Genomic DNA, 20,410 nt, shown 5'->3' on the forward strand with positions numbered 1-20,410 from the left:
ATACTTTCAAAATTAGCTTAGCTTAGATGGGTCAACAAGGAAAAGGTGGAGAAACTGCTCAACAGTTAAATATTGTGCACCTTCTACTCCTGTTACAAAGTGGTTTACTGTGACAGTTTAGATATTCTCTAATTTTGTGAGTGTGGGTTTGAGGATCATCACTGGAGTAAGTGACAACGCAAAAGGAAGTTCTGAAAAAATAATCAGCCAGAAAAAAGAGGAGGAAATCGTTTTTAAAATAATAATAAAAAAAATGAAATGCAATTATGATAATATTAATAAATAAAACGCAGCAGTGAAATCGATCCCGAGGAACTTTTATTCTGAAAAATATTACCGGAAACACCAACGAAGAAGAAGACGAACAAGGAAGTTGGCCACTAGTCGTGCGAACCGGTTGAAAAGGAAAGGAAAGGTATGAGTGATTATGGATAGATATACGCGGTCTTAGATAATGTGCATTGTTTTAAAAATACATCTGATCTGTTGGTTTCAAGACGCTGAGTTCGTCCTGGTGTCAGAATAAAAAGGTGGGATTACGAATCAGTGTTTGTGCCACGAACAACCATTCAATGAAACTGGCATTGGTGTTTTTTTAGTGAAGTGTGTTGTTGTATTAAGCTTATATATGCTCTAATATCAATTTACTGCCAGTTAATTAATCACTTAATCACTCACATATCAAAATTACACCCGTTTTAGTTTCCAAATGTGAATGATTTCTGTTTTTCATGACTCATATCATAGTTTGATTTACTATTATTGAGTTGAATAATTCTTAACCTGTCTAATTTCTGACCAGTTTCCGAATAATGAACTAACCATTTCCCTGGTTCTGTGTACGACAGGACGATGCCTTACTGACCAGTTTCACTGGTAACAAACCGATCCAACCATGCCACTGCAGTTTGTGTACAGCCACCAGGACTTTGTCACAGATCTCTGTCGGAGTGGTGGAGACTGTACCGAGACGGCAGGGGCCCCAGCAAAGTTCGACACCACCATCCAAGCCGGCTGGACGGACAGGATGGACAGGGGACTCTTCCGCTACCACCTGGGTGATTTACGGACTCGTATCCTGCCCGGCCCTCGTGGTTATGTGGCTCAGCTGAATGTTCAAAGAGGGATCGAGAGAAGAAAGCCTGAGGAGATACTGAGCATTCGGCAGCAGTTCAATGCCAGGCAGTTTAATTTTAACAAAATCAATCCAGATGAAGTTATATGTGAGATGATGAAGGACTCGGAGGGGGACGGAGCTTTGCCTGACAATGGAGAGGTGCCTCGGCCCTGCAGGATGGTCGTACTGGTCAACGTAAGCCCTTTAGAGTTTGGACATTGTCTCCTTGTTCCCGATCCTTCACGCTGCTTCCCACAGATCCTGACCAGGTTCGCCATCCAGGTCGGTATTGAATCTGTGCTCCTGAGCTCCGACCCTGGTTTTCGTGTGGGGTTCAACAGCCTTGGAGCATTTGCATCAGTGAACCATTTGCACCTTCATGGATATTACCTAGACCGTGACCTCAAGGTAGAATCTGCTCCAGTCAAGCCTTTGGTTCCTGAAAAGGGATTTCATCGCATGCTGGACTTTCCCGCAGGTTTTTTGTTCTACACAGAATCAGAGGACGTGGGGAAAGTGGCAGGAGCCATCTGCCAAGTCACAGACTTTTTTGTGGACGGTAACATTGCCCACAACCTGTTCTTGACTAGAGGATGTCCACCGTGTGGTCGCACGCAGAGTGAAAGTGATCGCTGCTCGAGAAAAGGTGTGCGTGTCGCTATATGGCCAAGAACATCCTGCTTCGGTGCCAAAGAGGAATCTGCCTTCAACGTCGCCCTTTGTGAGCTGGCCGGACATTTACCGTTTAAGAACGAGAAGGACTTTGAGCTGGCTACAGAGAAAGATGTCGTCGATGTAATACAGAAATATCTTCTGCCAGAGGATGAGTTTAACAGGTTGGAACAGCAGCTAACAGATCATTTGACGAGTTTATAACGCACGGGCAGCGTGACCGGAGCCATGTCGAATCTTGTCCTCAAGCTACAGGTTAAAGTTGTTGCTGCACAGTTGTAGATTCTTGGTGCCAAAAATTAAAACACAGAGGGTTTTATCTTCACAGTGCATTGTGATTTTCCCATCCTGCCCCAAACATCGCACCGTATGTTCACATAATGACTAAATGTGTTTTAAAGTCTCCACAATACTGTGAAGTGCATTACAAATATTGGGCTTTATCACAATTATATTCAAAAACAACAATGTGGTTGGATTGATTAATGAATGTGTCGTAGCAAAACTGCCATCAAATAAAATGTCAGACCTTTTTTTTCTCTTGAGTTTCATTTCTTGGTTGTTTTTACACAACACATCTTATCAAATGAATTAAGCTTTCATTTGTGTTACTTGTTACTTCGCAGGATATTCGTGTTTACAGTATTCAGAATTTGTTATGTGACAAAGTGACTTCAGGACATTTTAGTAGTATTTACCTGTTGATGTAATCTTTCAACAATGGTGCCCAGAACAGGCTAAGGTAGAGACAAAAATGGTTTGAATTGTTAATGAAGCAGACTTCTAAGAATTTCAATCTATGGTAAACAATAAAATGTGTTGGTTTGAGGCCTTGTAGCAAAGGGAAACAGTCGCACTAGTGGAGAGTTGTGTAAACTGAAAATCACTGATGATGCCGGCAACAATGTGAGGTTGAGAAAGTCTTCAAGGTAAGGCACAACAAAAAAGCAGTTCAAGGTTTTCATCCGGGTGTCTCATATGACCCCTTTTTTAATCTCTCTTCTTTCTTTTGATCGTTAAAGCTGTAAGTTAATGGCTTGTATGCAGCTTTTTATTCACCGTGTGACAAGTCATGAAACAAAACAGCAGCTCATACTCTCATTGGGACACTTTATGGTAAAATTATGAAACCTGAGTGAGCCAAATGTACCTGTCTTACCCTAAATTCCAAAGAAAATATTAAATAATGAAAATACTGAAGGTGAGCGACTAATTTTGGCGAGCCAGGCGGTGGTGGTGCTATGATCAAGAGGAATCTACGCTACACATCACCCCCTGAGGAGCACATCTTCTGCCAGAGTGACATCACCAAGGCAGCAGTACCAAGTGGAGCAGGAAGCTCAGTGAGCGTACATAGCTGCTCGCTCATTTTAATGAGGTTCCTCACTGGCGAACACAGCAGTACATTGATCTCCACCGATCAGCCATAACATTACAGTAAGTAAATAATATTGACCGTCTTGTTCTGCTGGAAGGCATTTGGACCTGACATTCATGTGGATGTTACTTAGACATGTACCACCATCCCCAGCAGGGTGCAGCCTGACACAAGTATATAAACAAAAAAACATGAACAACATTCCCATGTCCATTCTCTGATGAGTTACAACTGTTGTAATGTTGTTGCTGATCGGTTTATATCTTTAGCTGCACACTGCTCCTTAGGCAAACTGAAATCATTTAGTTTCTCACTGAGGTCACATAACAAGTGAGTCACCGTCATAACCCAAGTCTGACATGTGTCAGAGAGGACACCTCTGCTTGGATTGCTTTGTGTCTACAAATGTGATTCATCCGGCGTCAGTTGTGCGACCTCCACCATGATTACTCAGAGGTGATGCTCACCTATATAGATACGTCATGTTCACATACTGTAGCCTGTATCCGGGTGTCAGTGTACTGTACGTGCTTGACAATTTGTAAATAAATAAATAAATAAATGGGTACACGTCATACTGAACTAAAGTGGAAATATTATCTTCAATTTACATCTCACTACCTTTTATTCTAATGTATTAATAATGGATTAAAAATGATACCTTTCCAGGAGTCGGTTTCTAGCCCCTCTTTTGTTCAAATAGAGATGAGATGAGTAGCTCCAAGGGATTCATATATTCACTTGCTAGTTCATTAGACACACTAGTGAAAATGAATGTATTCTCACTTAACAGTCCTGCACAAAATATGTTTTGTTTAACTGTTCTGAATTATTAATTATTTTAAACAAATTATTTTATTTTAGAAGAGTATTCTCGAAATTTCAACTTTTTTTCTTGAAATTTTGAGGGTTTTTTCATCATGCACTTTGATGCACATTAATGTAGTGCATGATGTACATTAATGTATATCATGTACTACATTAATATGATACATTGAGAAAAAAGTTGAAATTTTGAGAAAAAAAGGGCAAAATTTCATGGAAAAAAGTCGAAATTTCAAGAAAAAAGTCAAAATTAACTTAACAATTGATATTAAGAATTTCAAATTGTATTGTGATTTTTTTTTAGTTATATTGCTGATATCTTGGACTGTTGTATGTCAACAGTGCTGAGGGTGGGACGTAAACTCTGCGATGCACTGTGGTCCGGGAACTTTTTCTCAAAATAGTATTTAGACTTTTTTCTCAAAATTTCAATTCAATTTCAATTTTTTTCTTGAAATTTCGACTTTTTTCGTTTTCATGAAAAAACTCAAAATTTCAAGAAAAAATGTCGAAATTTCGAGAATACTCTCCCACTCTTTTGCGGTACCATACACACACGGTACTGACGGTTTAAAGGTCTACTTTTTACTTTTTACTTTACTTACTTCAAAATTTCAACTTTTTTCTCAAAATTTTGACTTTTTCCTCAAAGTTCATGATGAAAAAAATAAAAATAATCTACCTCCTCTAATTTGTTTCTCATGGGTGGCACTAATATTCTTCCATACATTTGTCTGTCACTTAATCATCACAGCTTCACCAGGAAGTCACAGCACATGACATGATTTACAAGCATCTGTGTTTTCTCAGGACCTGCATATTTACCTTTTGTGGAAGGACATTCAAGTACAGGACAAGTAGGTCTGGATCGTCATGTGCGTGTGTATGTTCACCTTTCTTTTTTTCCACTGTGAACGTTACAAACTCAAAGATGAAAGTTTACACAAGGAGTTATGGACAGTTAGGGTCCCACTGGCGTTGTATGCACACACGAAGAAGGTGGAGCCAACAAGCAATTAACCCTATGGCATTATATATAATTATTATAACAATATAATTGTTGTCTGTCATCTGCATAAAATGTTGATTTCTTTAACTCTTTTATTTTTGTTCTCAATAAACACACGATTGGCTGTGAAGTGGTTTTTGTTGTTTGGACAGAGTCTGGCTGTGTTCCCACCTTTAGGCCAAACTGGCTCTCCCTGAGGCGGGTTTACTGTACAGACAACAGTGTCAACAGTGGGCTGACTCTCAGAACACATAGATTTTCATGAAGTGCACTAGTCCTTTAAAGATCCACTCTTTCCCATGCCAAAAAAAAAAAAAAATAACAAAAACAAAACAGCTCTTTGTGTATGAAACACACTGATATGCGCAATCTTAATCTCAATCTGCTGAATCACGGCATTTAGTTTCAGTTCGACAAATATTAATTGTGCATTTTATTGCTTACTTTGTTGGTCGCAGTTTTTCAGTCATGAAAATTCAAAGCAAATGTTGTTATATAACTGTTTTCCTGTACATAAGAAATAGCCTTTTTTCCCCCCTATCTATTATTTATACTGGACGTTGGCCTTAACCTTGAACCTGTGTTGGCTGACTGAGTCAAACCTGTCATGCATCTTTCTAATGGGGCCCAGCATGGATACACATTATTTACAGTTAATGCTTCACAGGAGATGTGACCGTCCTCCGCCCCCACCCCGACTCCCTGATGTGAGACGAGCCACACGTGTTTCACAGAAATTACATGTGAAAAGTGTTTGTATTCAGGGAGGAGGAGGCTTCAGGAACATTTCAAAGGGAACATTCTCTGCAGTCGGTGGTTTACTGTGTGTAACTTAAGCATAAAGGACAACCTAGACAATCTGTCTGCAAGTTGTCCCCGTTAATGTCACGTCTCTCCTGTTTGATCCGGACACGCAGCACGGTTCCTCGCATCACGGCTCCCACGTAGCAGTAGAAATTTTATGTATTGTGTTATGTCAAAGCTGTTCAAATAAAAACAATTAAACGATGATAACAGAATTAAGAGATCCAAATATCAATCAAACACATGTCACATCACCTCAAACATGTCTGGTACTTTCCATGTGTAGTGTGAAGGGAGTGGCCGTGGGAGTGTCCTCAACATAGTCCATTATCTCCGAGCGTGAGATGCTCAGGCCTTTAAAGCTCTGTCACTTTTGCCGAGGGCAGCTCAGGTGATTAATTCAAACAGTTTAGAGACTCTTTAGAGTGACCAGTAAACAATGGGTGCCGTTCAAAGCTTCAGGGAGCTGTGCGACCGACCAAAAAACACAAATGTCCGGATCAGCCTTCCAGCCGTTTGCTTCGTGTGGCAAACGGCCATGATCATCTTGTTTGGGGTTTTTATTCGATACAACGAGGAATCAAGTACGCGCTGGGTAGAGTTCAGGAAAAAAGAAAATTTAACTGATATTGAGAATGACTTCTACTTCAGATACCCAAGTAAGTGATTTGATTTACTTCCTACTTACCTTCTTCTTCTTCTTGTTCTCTCTTGTTTAATTTATGAATCATCACGTTTATTATTTGATGCTTAAATCTTTTCATCTGTCTTTATGCCGCAGACTGAACCGTTAGATTCTTATTCATCCAATCATGTATGAATATTTTTGCAATATTTTACCTTCCTCTCAAGTGATGACAGTCCTCAGATTGTCCTCTCAGATTATTCCTACACTGCTGACAAGGATCTGACATCGGCAGGTGCTTATTTCCCCCGTGGCTTGTCTCCCCTCCCCCTCCTGAGGCCTTTTTCAATTTAATTACACACTTACTTCTTTGCCGGGACACAAATATAGTCAAACTCTGGTCATTCAGTTTGTTTAGATCACATTATTTACAGTATAGGTGCATGTGTAAGTGTGTGAGAGTGTATTTTCTGGGTGTGGTTGTACTGTATACTATCCCAACAACCTGCGGTGTCAGTATCAGGCTATCACAAAACCATCTCAGACGTGGTGTTGGATGTCAGATGATAAATGTGCGTCCTGACACAGTTCGGCGCCCAAGTCCATTAAGACTTCAGCTTAAAGTTTTCCAATGCGACGACAACCCGCTGCCTGTATATTTACGTGCATTCCACTCTGATGTGATGTAACTTTTTTTTCCAAGTGGGTGGTTAGTTGCAAATGTTTCTGTAATGTTTCACAGTGAAGTGGGGGCCTATTGTGCCCTCAGACGCGTCTGGGAGGCGCAGTGTTATGTTGTAAATAATACAGGCTGGTAAATGCTGACGTTCACGTCGCATCACGGTTCCTGTTTGTGCAGATATTAATAGTTTCGGCTCATTAGTGCGTGCCTGTTAATTTAAACTACAGACTGAGCTCTTTGTCACTAGAATGAATGAGTGTGTTTGATACGATAGATTTTCTCATATGATTTATTAAATATTAATATACGTGAAGGTGATTGTTCGGTTTCTGAATGGTTCAAAGAGCATTCTTTGTCAGACTTGAGTTGCTCAGTTTTGATATAGGCATATAATATGTCACCTGTCCTTGCTGATTTGGGATCAGATATTATTCACTCTTGTGCTATAGAAGCGTCAGTTACACAAAAGATGACTTCTTCACCTTTCTCACAGCTATGTCTGTTTCATAGATTTCTTTTGTTCCTGTAAGCCTCAGTGGTTTGTAACATCTCAGCTCATAACATATCAATATCCAGTTAGAGAGTAACAGTATATATGAACTGTGACGTCCTTGAGTCACTCCTATGTGATTTCCACCGGTGATCTAGTATACCCTCATGTCTCTTTGTACCGCGGTGACGTGTTATGTAAACGTTATGCATACAGTTTGTCCCCTGGCATGTCCATGTTCATTCAAGTTTTCTTATGTACACACATCAGCTACAACATTAAAACCACTGGCAAGAGAATAAAGTAACATTGACACATCCTGTGACAATTCCATCTTCCTGGACCTGGTATTAGCATAGATGTTACTCAGACATGTAGCATCCACCTAGACCGGACCAGGCAGCTCTACCCCATAGCAATGACACCCGAGCAGGATGCTGCCTGACACATGGACACACAAAAACAGTTTAATAAAAAAAATAAACGTTACAACATGTTGACCTGGCGTCCAAATTCACTAGATCCTAAACCGATCAAGTGTCTGTGGGATGATCTACAGAGGCCTCTCCTCTCTCCCCTCAATCCGTACGAAACCAAAGTCCCCCACTAACAACATCCTGTTCCCAGACATCACAGGACACGCTCAGAAGGCCCATTTTCTGATGAGTCACAACTGCTTTGGAGACACAAGGGGGACCTACACAATATCAGGAAGGTGGTCATAATGTTATGGGTTATATTCCATATCAAACAGAATCCAAAAGACACATACATACATTTGAATGATGTTAATATTTGCTCTGGTATCTGCCCTCATGCATTAAATGACAGTGTTATAAGAAAACACAGAAGATAAATGTTTAATTTTAAAATGAGAGGAAGTAGGCAGACATTAAACAGGACTAAATGAAAACGATTCATGAACACTGTCCAAACTTTCCCATGTTTTAGATGGGAATGACTTATTTACACTCTGTAACACCGTGAGCTGCTCCTGTCTCTTCTCACCTTCTCTCTGAGTTTGCTCATGAACTTGAACTACTGGCTTCATCAGAAGACCTTTTTCTTGGGCTGACCCCTTATGTTCCCCCCCTAGGTTTCCAAGATGTCCACGTGATGATCTTTGTTGGATTTGGCTTCCTGATGACTTTTCTTAAACGCTACAGCTTCGGCGCCGTGGGCTTCAACTTCCTCATCGCCGCCTTCGGCATCCAGTGGGCGCTACTGATGCAGGGCTGGTTTCACTCTCTGGACTACACTGACGGCAAGATCAAAATTGGAGTTGAAAAGTAATTGTTCACTTTAAAGCTCTGTGCTTCCAACGGATCCCTTTCTTATTGTCCGTTCTCAAATAAGGTCAGAGCTATGAAAAGCCATTAGCAGGTGCCGTCATTCAGCTCTTGTTTTTATTACTGGGAAATATGCTGTATGGGAATATGTTTCCACCTGCATGACTTTCAGAGAACTGAGGTGGAGGAACCAGTCTGACTGACATGATCCCACACAGATATTTCCAGGCATGTTTGATTTAATGTTTGTGGTTGGCAGGTAAACAGAAACTGAGAGGTAAATGAGAAGTGGTGATACTGCCATGTCACCGTGCGTCAAAGGATATGATTTATTTTTCTTCTATATGTCCAAGATACACAGCAAATATATATGTATATAGAGAGACTAAGCTTTACCACCGGTTCAAAAGAAAGCAATTACTTGGTAGCCTGACAAGTTACACACTCTCTAAATAAATCTATTCATCTCATATCACCTCTATTTGTTTCCTCCTTCAGCTTGATCAATGCTGATTTCTGCGTGGCCGGTTGTTTGATAGCCTACGGGGCGGTGCTGGGTAAAGTCAGTCCAGTCCAGCTGTTGGTTATGACTTTGTTTGGGGTCACGTTGTTTGCTGTGGAGGAATTTATTATCCTGGATCTCATTCATGTAAGTTGTGGTTGTGTATTGAAGGTTAACAAGAGTAAATGCTAAAACTGAGACTATTTTTTTCATTATTATTTTTTTTTTTTTCTGAAGGCCAGAGATGCTGGAGGCTCCATGGTGATCCACACATTCGGAGGTTACTATGGCCTTTCCATATCGTGGATGCTGTATCGGCCAAACCTGGACCAGAGCAGTCGTCTGCAGGGCTCGGTCTACCACTCAGATGTCTTTGCTATGATAGGTCAGCCTGGTTTTGGTACACAACTGCACGTAGTTCCTTTTTTCTTTGTTTGTTTCACCACCCTTCTATCTCCACCCTGCTTCAACCCTCAGGCACCCTCTTTCTCTGGATGTTCTGGCCCAGCTTCAACTCAGCCATCACGGATCACGGGGACGGGCAGCACAGGGCGGCCATCAACACCTACCTGGCTCTGGCCGCGACTGTGCTCACCACTGTGGCCATCTCGAGCCTCTTCCAGAAGCACGGAAAGCTAGACATGGTAAGAAGCAATCTCGAGGATCAAGAAACAGAAAATCTTGCATGCAGATGACTCTCATTTAGTAAACCATCGATCGGTTTCTCAGGTCCACATCCAGAACTCCACCCTTGCTGGAGGCGTCGCCGTGGGAACAGCAGCCGAGTTCATGCTGATGCCTTATGGCTCTCTGATCGTAGGGTTCTGCTGCGGCATCATCTCCACACTTGGATACATCTACCTCACAGTATGAACTTGGTTTCTTCCATGAGCGAAATTTGGTTTCCACTGCTGAAGTCGCAATAGTTGCACAAAGAAACTTAAATCAAACTTGGTTTACTGAACTTCTCGCACGTTGCTTTTAGCCTTTCATGGAGAAGCACCTGAAGATCCAGGACACGTGTGGAATCCACAACCTTCACGCCATGCCAGGAGTCATAGGTGGTATTGTGGGGGCCATTACCGCCGCAGCCGCAACAGAGTCAGTTTATGGCAAAGAAGGGTGAGTTTTTTTCTGACTTGACTTTTTTTTTTTTTTTCCACTGAATGGATTTAAATATCACCAACATCTGAATATGATTGCGTTTTAACTTGTGTATTTTCTGGAAAAACAATACTGAGACATTTTTTTTTGTACTAAAGGTTAATTAACACCTTTGACTTTGAGGGTGAATTCAAAGACATGGTACCCACCAGGCAGGGCGGCCACCAGGCTGCAGGCCTCTGCGTGGCTATCTGCTTTGGGATAGGCGGAGGCATCCTTGTCGGTAGGTAAAACCGCGCTGCCTGGTTTATCAGTAACTCTAAATACATTTTTTTACACAGTCCATGATATACAGTAAGTTTTGGCATTATGAATTTGCTTTCTTTAGGGTTTATCTTAAGATTGCCTATCTGGGGAGATGCTGCAGATGACAACTGCTTTGACGACGAGCCCTACTGGGAGGTGAGATCCTTAATGAGGTTTCTGAAGTTTGAAACTGTGACGTTTGACCATGCATTTCAGGGTAACACTCACAGCGGTCTGAAGCGCGCACTTTAAATGTGTTTTGACCAAATTACATAATGTCATTTTCCGAGGCACGGTTTGTTTTCTCGCTATTTGTGGTCGGAAACATTTCTCAGTGTCGTGTTTCTCACCCGGAGGCTGTGTTTTTCCGATCCATTATTTACATTGCGGGATGCTCTGAAGTCATTCTGGCGCCTCTGTTTACAAAAACGAACGCACAATTCCGATATAGGACGCTGAACACGTGAACATAAAATGCCCTGCATTTTGCATCTGTTCACATTCAAACTCTCCTTGTCTACAGCTGCCGGAGGATGAGGAGAGCATCCCACCGATCCTGCAGTACAACAACCACATGCGGAACAAAGATGTGTGAGTGTTCATGTGCTAAAACATCCTTCTGGTTGTGGACATGTGCCACTCTGACACCAAACAAACAGTCCGGCCGGTCTTTGCTGCCGAGGTGTTGCATTCAGCGTCCTCTTGGTGGCAGCAGGACTCAATTTTGTGGAGGACGCATGCGGCACATGTTGGTAATTCCTGCCCTTTGTTGGGAAGATCTTTTCACGTGGACGAGGTGAGGATTGTGCTTGTGGACAGAGGAGTGTCCCTGACCGCCCAGAGCTTATGAAGCGCTGACACCGATACTGCGCAGTTTGTTGATGGGGGTTTTCTTCTTTTCACTGCACATCTCCACGCGTATGCCTCCTCAAAGTGACCTTCAGGCTGTGCAACAGAAGCCGTGTTTGTAGTGGAAATAAAAATGATACTATTTGAAAACAAATGAGCAATCAGATGACTGACGCAGCAAACGGAGCTCATCTACAGGCCAAAGTGAATAGATAGTGTCTAAATACTGTCTTAAAAACAAACCGCTCTTATAATACGCATGTATGATATACGCATCCTGTGATTTTTCATTAACGTACACATTGTGTTTCTTTCTTCTAGGGCAGAGTCAAATTTCACCATGGAACAGAACTGACGCTAGGCCTCGGTGCAGACGGACCGACGCCTTCACGGCCCACGGCCCATTTGTTTCATTCGTTTTCCCGCCGGTCAGAAACAACAAGTCCTCCGACGCAATTTCTGCATTTTCACACGGTGACATGTCTCTTAGCATGTCGTTCAGCCTTCTTTGTACACTTTAAATCTGGGATTGATTGCTTGTTTTATATATATATATATATATATATATATATATTATATATAAATATAAAATAAATGAATCAGACGAGATCTTTTATGTTTTGAATTATATTTATTTTGAATCGGTTAATGTTCACTGAGAGGTCACGCCGTTTTTGCTAATATTTAGTCAAATATTCCTTTGACTCAGGGGCATTCTCTTGAAATAAGTGATTCAGCTCAAATTTCATACACAGGTGAATTAAACTGAGAAACCGAAAACGGTGTCTTTTTCTCACTTAAATTAAAACAAACTAAACGTAACCACGGCCTCTTAAGAGCAATATTTAAATCCATGTTTTGTATTACGTGTTCCTCGTTTTGAATCTCGATGCAGGTAAAATCTGAAGCGCATGCGCACACTTTTAGGTGAATTTGTGCTTCCCTTGTTCTACGTTTGTTTCCTCTGTTGCATTAAAGCGTAAGTAAATTTTTTGCATGTGTGTGTGTCTTCATGGAGAGTTTTTACAATGAAAGTTATTTTTCATGTTGCTGATTATTGATTTTAAACAATAAGAGCTGTGGTAATGGTTTTTTGAACGAAGTTATGCTGTGACATAAAAGATATCTGATAACACTTTATCTAACGCCCCTTATTTTAACTAGTAACATGTAGTAACCTAAGGACACGGATTATGCACCAGGCTCCGCTAATGGATGCATACCAGAGATATAATTGCTGCATATAATGTATCATAGACCATTTATTAAGTCATCATAAACTCTAAATGGGTGTCAAAGTAAAGTGTTATAGGATGTTTTTTTTTTTCCACATTGTCGATTCTAAAAACTAATTTTGTCAAAATGCTGGTATTTGTACATTTAGATGCAGTAGAATATTTGTTACACTGTTTTGAAAAGTTTGTTGATGATGGAAGTAATTTCAAAAAATTAAGACTTATTAATAAACTGTTGTAAATACGGCGTCTGAAGTATAGTTTTTTTTTTTTAGAAATTTAATGCGTTTAACATTGAATGTTCAAAATGAACATTTCCTTTCAGAATAATTGACTGAAAACGCAGGGGAACCGACCCACTTCCTTCACTTGAGAGGCCTTCGGGGTCGCCTCGTGAGCGGGGTCAGTCTGAGGTTAAAGGTCGAACCCTTATTGCTCTCCGGAGACAATGTGGTGACCGAAAACAAGCCAGCGATCAGCCTTATTATCGTGACCTCGTGTCAGGGTTTAGCCAAAGATCAAGGTCTCGGGCGGAGTCAATCATCTAAATTGATCGGGAGAATTCCCGTGACGACACTGGGGGAACGGACTGGTCGGAGAGGCTGAACTGCAAATAATGTCGCCGCGCAGTTTACTGCTGCATTCGAAGGAGCAGCTCTTTTTTCAGTCGTTTTCTGAGGACGTTTTCTTGAATTTCCGTGCGCCATGTCTCCCTTCCATCCGGCTGTGGTGTGTCACTGGTCGATGGCGGCAGTGGCAGCGGCAGCAGCAGCAGCTCATGGTGGGAGTGTGGGTGATTCCCACACATGAGTAGCAGCGTGGAATCCATCCCCTCATCCAGGCTCCTCGCTAACAAAGGCAGGCTTAGCGCTGTTTTCTTTTGTCATCAGTAACGTGTTTGAGTAAAGGAGGTAATGGTGCCACAAGTGCTCCAATTAAACGAGATGCAGCCCTGCTGGGAAGAAAGGCTCCCCTATTGCCCTCCTCACCTTCCCCCTCCCAACAATACATACGCATGCATACGTACACACACACATGCACACACACAAACCGGGCCTCTTCTTATCCTACTTCCATACCATTCCCGCTCCAACTCTTCTCATGTTTATTCATCAGCCACTTAAAGGGCAAACGTGGAGCTCTGTTAAAACTAAATCAGACTTATTTTAAAAATGATTCAAGTCCTTTCAGTCATGAGGTTGATACGCGTCCGCATCTGAGGAAATGTGGTCGCCTCTGGGAGGGAAAGAAAAAAGACAGATGTGTGACTCCCATGAGCAGTACAGGGAGACGGGAGGAGAGGAGAAGGTAAACATGCGAAAACTTGAGGACGCAAGGGGGCATGAAAAGGGGGAGGGACGGGCAGAGAGCGAGGCCTCACTCTCTTCGCTGGTGACTGACTGCCTGCCATCCGGGCTCAATCACGATCCTTGATTGACAGGCGGAGGGAGGGAGAGGGTGGGAACAAGCGCTGTTCAGAATGGGGAGCCGCACAAAACACACTCCCATATGGGGAGGGGGGGGGGCGCGGAGACGCTCATTAATGATAAAGAACATACCAGGAAAAGCATGTTTTCTCTACATGCCAGCGATTGTTGTTTGTGGGCTGAGATTAGTTTTGTGATCTTCTATGCGCGGAAAAATGTACACTGCCGAGCTAAATGCAACGTGGGGGGTCACGCTGGAGCACCTGATTGTGGCTATTTGGCTTTTTTGTTGACCATTATCCCACGAATACAACAGAGCATTCATGTTTTACAGATATGTGTCATTCACTCAGTGAGTAAAACGTCAGTGAATTCGCTTTACAGTTACGAGGGTCCGCAGTGGTTAGAGGAGCATTCAGGCGTGTGTTCCCCCCCGTTATAAAGAGAGCCGTTAAAGCCTTTGCGAAAGAAGCCACAAGTCCATAAAACTGTCCATAAACTGGGGAAGTTTCTTCTCTATCTGCTCATGGTTGTCGTAACGATCCAGTGTTTTCAGTATCAGCAGTTCTACCGGAGATTTTTAAACAGCTTTTCTGACATGTGCCGATGTATAACCCAAAACAGACTGTGTAGCAGGAAGTAACAACTTCTCAGAGGGATTTTGTGTCCCAAACAGCGATCGAAAGTGACTACCTGAGGTATTTACTCACGTATTTGGATTTTGAGCCACTATCATTGTGCAAAGCGCTAAAGACTTTATGAAACAACTGTACATCATGGAGTTATTAAAAAGCTTGAATCAGCAACAGTGTTGTAACAGCACTGACCTCCTGCACAAAAGTGACTGCATAGATGATACCGGGACTACATTACAATATGCACTCTAGCTAATGCATCGTATTGTTTGTGGTGTTGTGGCGTAAACTTTATTGAATTAGAGTGCAAAAGTGTTTGTTACTTAGCCGAGATCACTGACTGAAATGGGGATGTGAGAATAATAGAAACACGTGTCGGTGCAATACAATGCATGATTCAGTAGTACTGCAGACCACAGGCTCCAAAGTGAAAACACAGTTGAATCAGCAGCTCTCTCATTTATCTCAAACAAAGGCTGAACTCGTAAAAAGATAAGAGGTAGTTTAGCTACTGTTATATATATATAGACTTATTCACTAAAAGTTTATAGAAGCAAGATCAAATTTCTACATAAAGAGCAACTTATCAGAAGACATTTTTACTATAATTATCAGGTATTTGAGTTTTTCTTGCTTAGAACTTTGCTTTCTTCAACATAACCTCTAACATATGAGGCATTCATTCCACAATGGATATTTGTGTACGGACTCTCAAAAGCCAGAGCTTTAAAGTGAATTGTGAAAACTGCGATTTTTTTTTTTTACTCTTGCAAATCTTCTCTAAGACTAAATCCTTTTTTCTTTTCTTTTCTTTTCTTTTCTTTTCTTTTCTTTTCTTTTCTTTTCTGCTGACATAGGTCTGGTAATACAATGGTCTGGTAACATGAACGTACACCTAAAGGTAAATTGAGGAGAATGGTTCATATCAATAAAAGCAAAGTCTGATCGTGCAGTAACCATCCCAAAATACACAGAACTCATGCTGTTTTTTGTGAACAGAAACTCAAAGTCGCTTCCAAACTTTTGGCCTGTAGCGTATACCCGCACAGACCAGGGCGACCTCTGTGTGTAACTTGCAGATAAGACTTCTGAGCCAACTCCTGGACTAAAATGCTTCCACAGCAGAGCTCTTTAAAGAAGTAAAACCTTCGTCTTTTCCAGCTGCACAAGCAAACTGCCGCTGACGCCTTAATGCATCACGGTAAATATTGTTAAATGCTGAATGGCACTTTTCAGCTATGCGGATGACACGGCTGCAGACCAGCAGACAGTCAACGGCCTGGTGAAAACTTTTAGTGAGGGCTCACTCGAGCTGAACGTCACAAAGACCAAAGAGTTGTGTGTCTCTTATATCAAATATCTGGGCACTGAGACTGACACCTGTCTATCCTTCACCCAGTCGACTGATACTATTTGTAAGTATAACACCGCTCCTTCCAGTCAGAAAGTTCCCTTGTTTCCATCTGCAATAACCATCCTGAACACCGTGAAACAGACTCTGCATCTTCTAACACTCCTTTTAATCAATTAAACCGTGTCTTGATGGGAATTGTGTGACTGTTACATGTAAATAATCGTGTATTATCACATATCACCTCCATGGGGCCTTACTGTTTCCTGCAGACGCTCTCAATCTTTTTGATGCATTGTTGTTTTACTCATGCTGGAGTTTACAACCGGCTGGCAGGACAGGACATCACACACACCCACTAAACACCCACTTCACCCCGCTCCCCTCAGGGAAAAAATACGGAGCACTGAGGTGCAGAAGGGCTCTCTTTGGAAAAAGCCTGATACCTGCTGCCACAGCTGCCTTTAACAAAAGGCCTCGGTAAAAGGGGTCAGAGTGTTTGATACCGTTTTAAAAATGTGGACTTTGTGGATTGGGGACGGGCTGTGGAAAATAATTTCCCCATGGGGCCAATAGAGTCTAAGTCTGCACCTTGACACGGGTGTTTTTATACTGTTGTCAACTTGTGAACGTCCTCTTCCACTGCTGCCCATCCATCACCGCTTGCAACCTGCTAGGGGGAACCTCCCAGCTCCGCTCGCTGCAGGTATCTCCAGGCCTCCCCACGCCACAGAAGCTGCTTAAGTGTCCCTATCGGACCACAGTGGAGAGGAACAGCAGATTAACCATGATCCTATCCGCTCGCCGCTAGCCCCTTCATACGCTCCGTTACACCAGCATTTAAAAGGAGGAGGGGACGCCATTCAGGCCCATGATATGAATCCCAGACGTGGGGACAAGAACAGAGCTTTCACCCCCGTTTCACAGAAAAGACCCCTTTCTGGCACCCTCTAATTCTGGTTGCTACGGGCTTCTGGGTTCAATGGCGGACTCCCGTTGTGAGGGGACAAAGCCTCTCAGTCATCCGGCGATGGTTGCTAGGGGAGGCAGAATGTATGGGGAGGGACGGGCTGCCGTTGTCCCACACGAAATGTCTCTCTTAAGGCAGCCGGGATCTGGTGATTGACAGGTGGCTACACGCTCCACTGCGGATCACCCGGGAGGTCTGGGGGGCCTTATATCTGTGACCGTGAATGTGTGTGTGCGTGTGTGTGTGTCTGGATAAGTATACCATGTCAGGTTACGTCGGTTGGCAGGGTGAAACGAGGGGCTGGAGGCATATGTGGCACTATATGAAAACCTAAAATTAAAAAAGTGGCACCGCTTCATGCCTGCAGAGGGAGCTGCTCCTGCATGTAGACGTAGTTCAGTCACACAATCCACCACGAGCCTCCTTGGAGATGCTACGGAAATAAAGGCGCTTCAAGGCAAATGTAAAGCGACTTTTTAAAGTCCACTCCGACTTCGTGGATGTTTGGCCTTCAGAGTAAATTACAGTATTTTTTGGCGGTTTTCATGCGCAGCAACGAAAACTTTGATAAGTTTTTCAGGGTTCGCCACAACACAACTTGCTCCAACGTACACTGGACTAATATTGAGGTACCTTGTCTCCAGGGGGTCGAACTTCTAAAATGAGCAGTACTGACATTTGAGTAGAACTGAGGAAAAAGAGACAAGGATGTAAGTGAAAGTCTTTCTGATCAGGTAACTGAACATACATACAGTGAAAGCAGAATTACTTGGGATTAGCAAAGAATTAAAAGTTCTTCAATTTCTATTACATGTGATATTAACGGATTTTGAATAATGCACTGAAGCACAAGTAGCACTTTACTGCTGCAGCTATGCTGTTGCCAACGAAGTTGAAATCATTTCATAAATGTTCCTCGTTTTATTCCTATTTACATAAATCACAAACATTTCATGAAAAGACGTAAAAATATTTCATTCCAGGTTGTGGGGCACTGGTATTGATGCAGGTATTTGATGCACTGTTAACTGAGTTTAGGCAAAGGGTCAGTCAGGCCCATCCGAAGAGTTAAAACATATAAAGATGCAAATTTTTGGACACTTCTTTAATGTTTTCTAAATTGCGCAGGCCTAATTAAATTGTTTTAGCTATTTGGGACTTGTTTAAGTGAAAATGTTTTGTTAAATGTTTTTTTTTTTGAAGGGGCCAAGTAAAAAAATGAAAGTTTAATATTTAAGAATCTATTGTGCACAAATACACAAATTGAACTTACAGATTTTTTTATATGTAAAGTTATATGAACATTAGGAGTCCGAACTAGGAAGTGAAAACATTGATAAAACACCGTTTCCCTCATGGTTCTGACGAAGGCCACGGATGAACAGAGACGAATACGTAACGTCGGACGTAAAGATTAAACCTTTTATAGTGAGACAGACGAGCAGATTGGAAATCAAAACTGAAGTCTGCGGGTTTGTGTTTATCTGCATCTAAAGGATTAGCGACATTCAAATGCCGTGCGCCGCCATGCACCGTCACACAGCCGGCGGCCCCACTTTCCCCCTCCAGGGCCACAGAGGTGAGTGGGAACAGACAGGGCAGGACGTGGGGATCTAAAAGGGGGTTCACACGCGACACTGTGTCCCCTCAGATAGACGTCTGAGACTGTCTGGGTTCTGCACTCCCAGACAGGAGGGCCTTTCCACCCATCAGATGCTGCCTACGCCCATCCCCACCCCCCTCTTCCCCTTGACCTTGACTCTCTGTCGCCGCGGCCCTCCAGACAGTCTGAGGTCAAAGGCTAACACAGCAGCCACACATCAGACACGGTTCGAATCCCTTGTGTCCATATAAATGCCGAATGGTAAATCACCCTAAAATCAGCCTGTTGGAATGTGGCTTTGAATTCCTGCAGAGATGAACCCGGAGACCTCGGGAGGGGGGAGAATTAATGGCGACAACATACGAAAGAGATGGTTAGACTGCGTCGCACATTCGGCTCTCTGTGCACCCCGCACGAATACAGATTTAAATTAAAGCTCGAATTAAATTCCCTGTCCTCAACACTGGTGGCTCGAACGCACGTTCTGCCTTTTCCGTGAATGCACGGAAACGTCGCGCAGACGCGGCGAGCGTCATTAACAAGGAGCCGTGCTGCATTTTACCTTTCACCTTTGACTGCTGACTCACGCTGCGCTCAGCCAATCACGGCCAGGCTGCCAGCATGTCATGACAGACTGGCGAGAGGAGGGAACGGCTGAAGCCTCACGTGGCTTTTTGAAAGATGCCAACCCACACTGCGTGCAGCCCTGATGAGCCTTTCCACGCCTGGCTGTGTGAGCATGCGCGCCGCTCGTGTCTCAGTATGGGCTCATCACTCTAATGCCCTCTCTCTTGCTTTTCACCCCCTCCGCCGCCTCTTGAAGCCTTTGTGGCTGGACGGGTTTTTGACATTTTCTGCTTCCAGTCGTCAAAGCACGCATTCTGGTGCTCGCCCTAGTCCTGCTCAGGTGTACATTTAAAGATCTTTAATGGATTTTTTTTTTTTTTTGAAGTTTTACAGCGTTGAATCGGTACAGCGGGACAGAACAAAGCCAGAGGAGGAAGCAGGAGGCTGATCTCACACTGAATGATGTCAGACGTGGCAGTGATGGGCACACAAGCAGAATCACACACACGAAACTTTCTCTCATCTTTTGAGGCAGGCATCAGTAGAGGCATGAATTATCTGATTTTGGAACACTTGAGACGATAATTAAGCAATAAAACTACAACCTGCAGGCTGCTTAACGGATTGATTCCCTTTGTTTTTAACACCATCTATTAACGCGTTCATATTGGGTTACATTTTGGACAGCATGTCATTTCTCTTGGATGCGCTTTAAATTAGCAATATGAGAAGGACATATCCAGATGGAGCAATAATCACAAATTATAATAAACTTTATTCCTGCTGTAATGTTGCATCCTACTTGTTTTTATTTGCCTGTTTCTGATTTATGCGTCAAAGCTGTTTCCACTCTGCAAGGCTTTGATTTAATTTTATTGTTGACACAATCACATATTGATTAATAAAGAAAAATCAATCGTTATTAAGCAGTTCTTAAGATGGTTAAAATAAAGATCTGGAAAGCGAGCAG

The 20,410-nt window shown here is 42.6% G+C and overlaps 2 protein-coding genes across 3 annotated transcripts; both read left to right on the forward strand.

The window, feature by feature from the left end:
* The first annotated feature begins 318 nt into the window (after positions 1-318).
* On the forward strand, positions 319-2,334 carry gdpgp1 (GDP-D-glucose phosphorylase 1). 2 transcript variants are annotated; one of them, XM_047596604.1, is made up of 2 exons: positions 319-415; positions 849-2,334. In XM_047596604.1, the coding sequence occupies exon 2, from the start codon at positions 896-898 to the stop codon at positions 1,991-1,993; it is 1,098 nt and encodes a 365-aa protein (XP_047452560.1). In that variant the 5' UTR covers positions 319-415; positions 849-895; the 3' UTR covers positions 1,994-2,334. The 2 variants fall into 2 exon arrangements, with proteins under 2 accessions (XP_047452560.1, XP_047452559.1); XM_047596603.1 differs by having other exon boundaries at positions 378-530.
* Positions 2,335-6,146: 3,812 nt separating this feature from the next.
* rhcgb (Rh family, C glycoprotein b) lies at positions 6,147-13,134 on the forward strand. The gene is made up of 11 exons (XM_047597556.1): positions 6,147-6,464; positions 8,699-8,891; positions 9,390-9,540; positions 9,631-9,778; positions 9,871-10,037; positions 10,123-10,260; positions 10,379-10,515; positions 10,656-10,780; positions 10,886-10,959; positions 11,327-11,394; positions 11,974-13,134. Exons 1-11 carry the CDS (start codon positions 6,245-6,247, stop codon positions 12,005-12,007), a joined length of 1,455 nt encoding a protein of 484 aa, XP_047453512.1. The 5' UTR covers positions 6,147-6,244; the 3' UTR covers positions 12,008-13,134.
* Positions 13,135-20,410: the final 7,276 nt, after the last annotated feature.

Source organism: Mugil cephalus, chromosome 10 (genome assembly GCF_022458985.1).
Source record: "Mugil cephalus isolate CIBA_MC_2020 chromosome 10, CIBA_Mcephalus_1.1, whole genome shotgun sequence".
Classification (NCBI taxonomy): Eukaryota; Metazoa; Chordata; class Actinopteri; order Mugiliformes; family Mugilidae; genus Mugil; species Mugil cephalus.

Bases quoted from the DNA above. Each gene is read 5' to 3' on its own strand.
- gdpgp1 (XM_047596604.1), top strand. From the start codon at position 896: ATGCCACTGCAGTTTGTGTACAGCCACCAGGACTTTGTCACAGATCTC.
- rhcgb (XM_047597556.1), top strand. From the start codon at position 6,245: ATGGGTGCCGTTCAAAGCTTCAGGGAGCTGTGCGACCGACCAAAAAAC. The intron at 10,038-10,122 runs GTAAGAAGCAAT...TCGGTTTCTCAG, and splicing joins AGCACGGAAAGCTAGACATG to GTCCACATCCAGAACTCCAC. The intron at 10,781-10,885 runs GTAGGTAAAACC...TGCTTTCTTTAG, and splicing joins AGGCGGAGGCATCCTTGTCG to GGTTTATCTTAAGATTGCCT.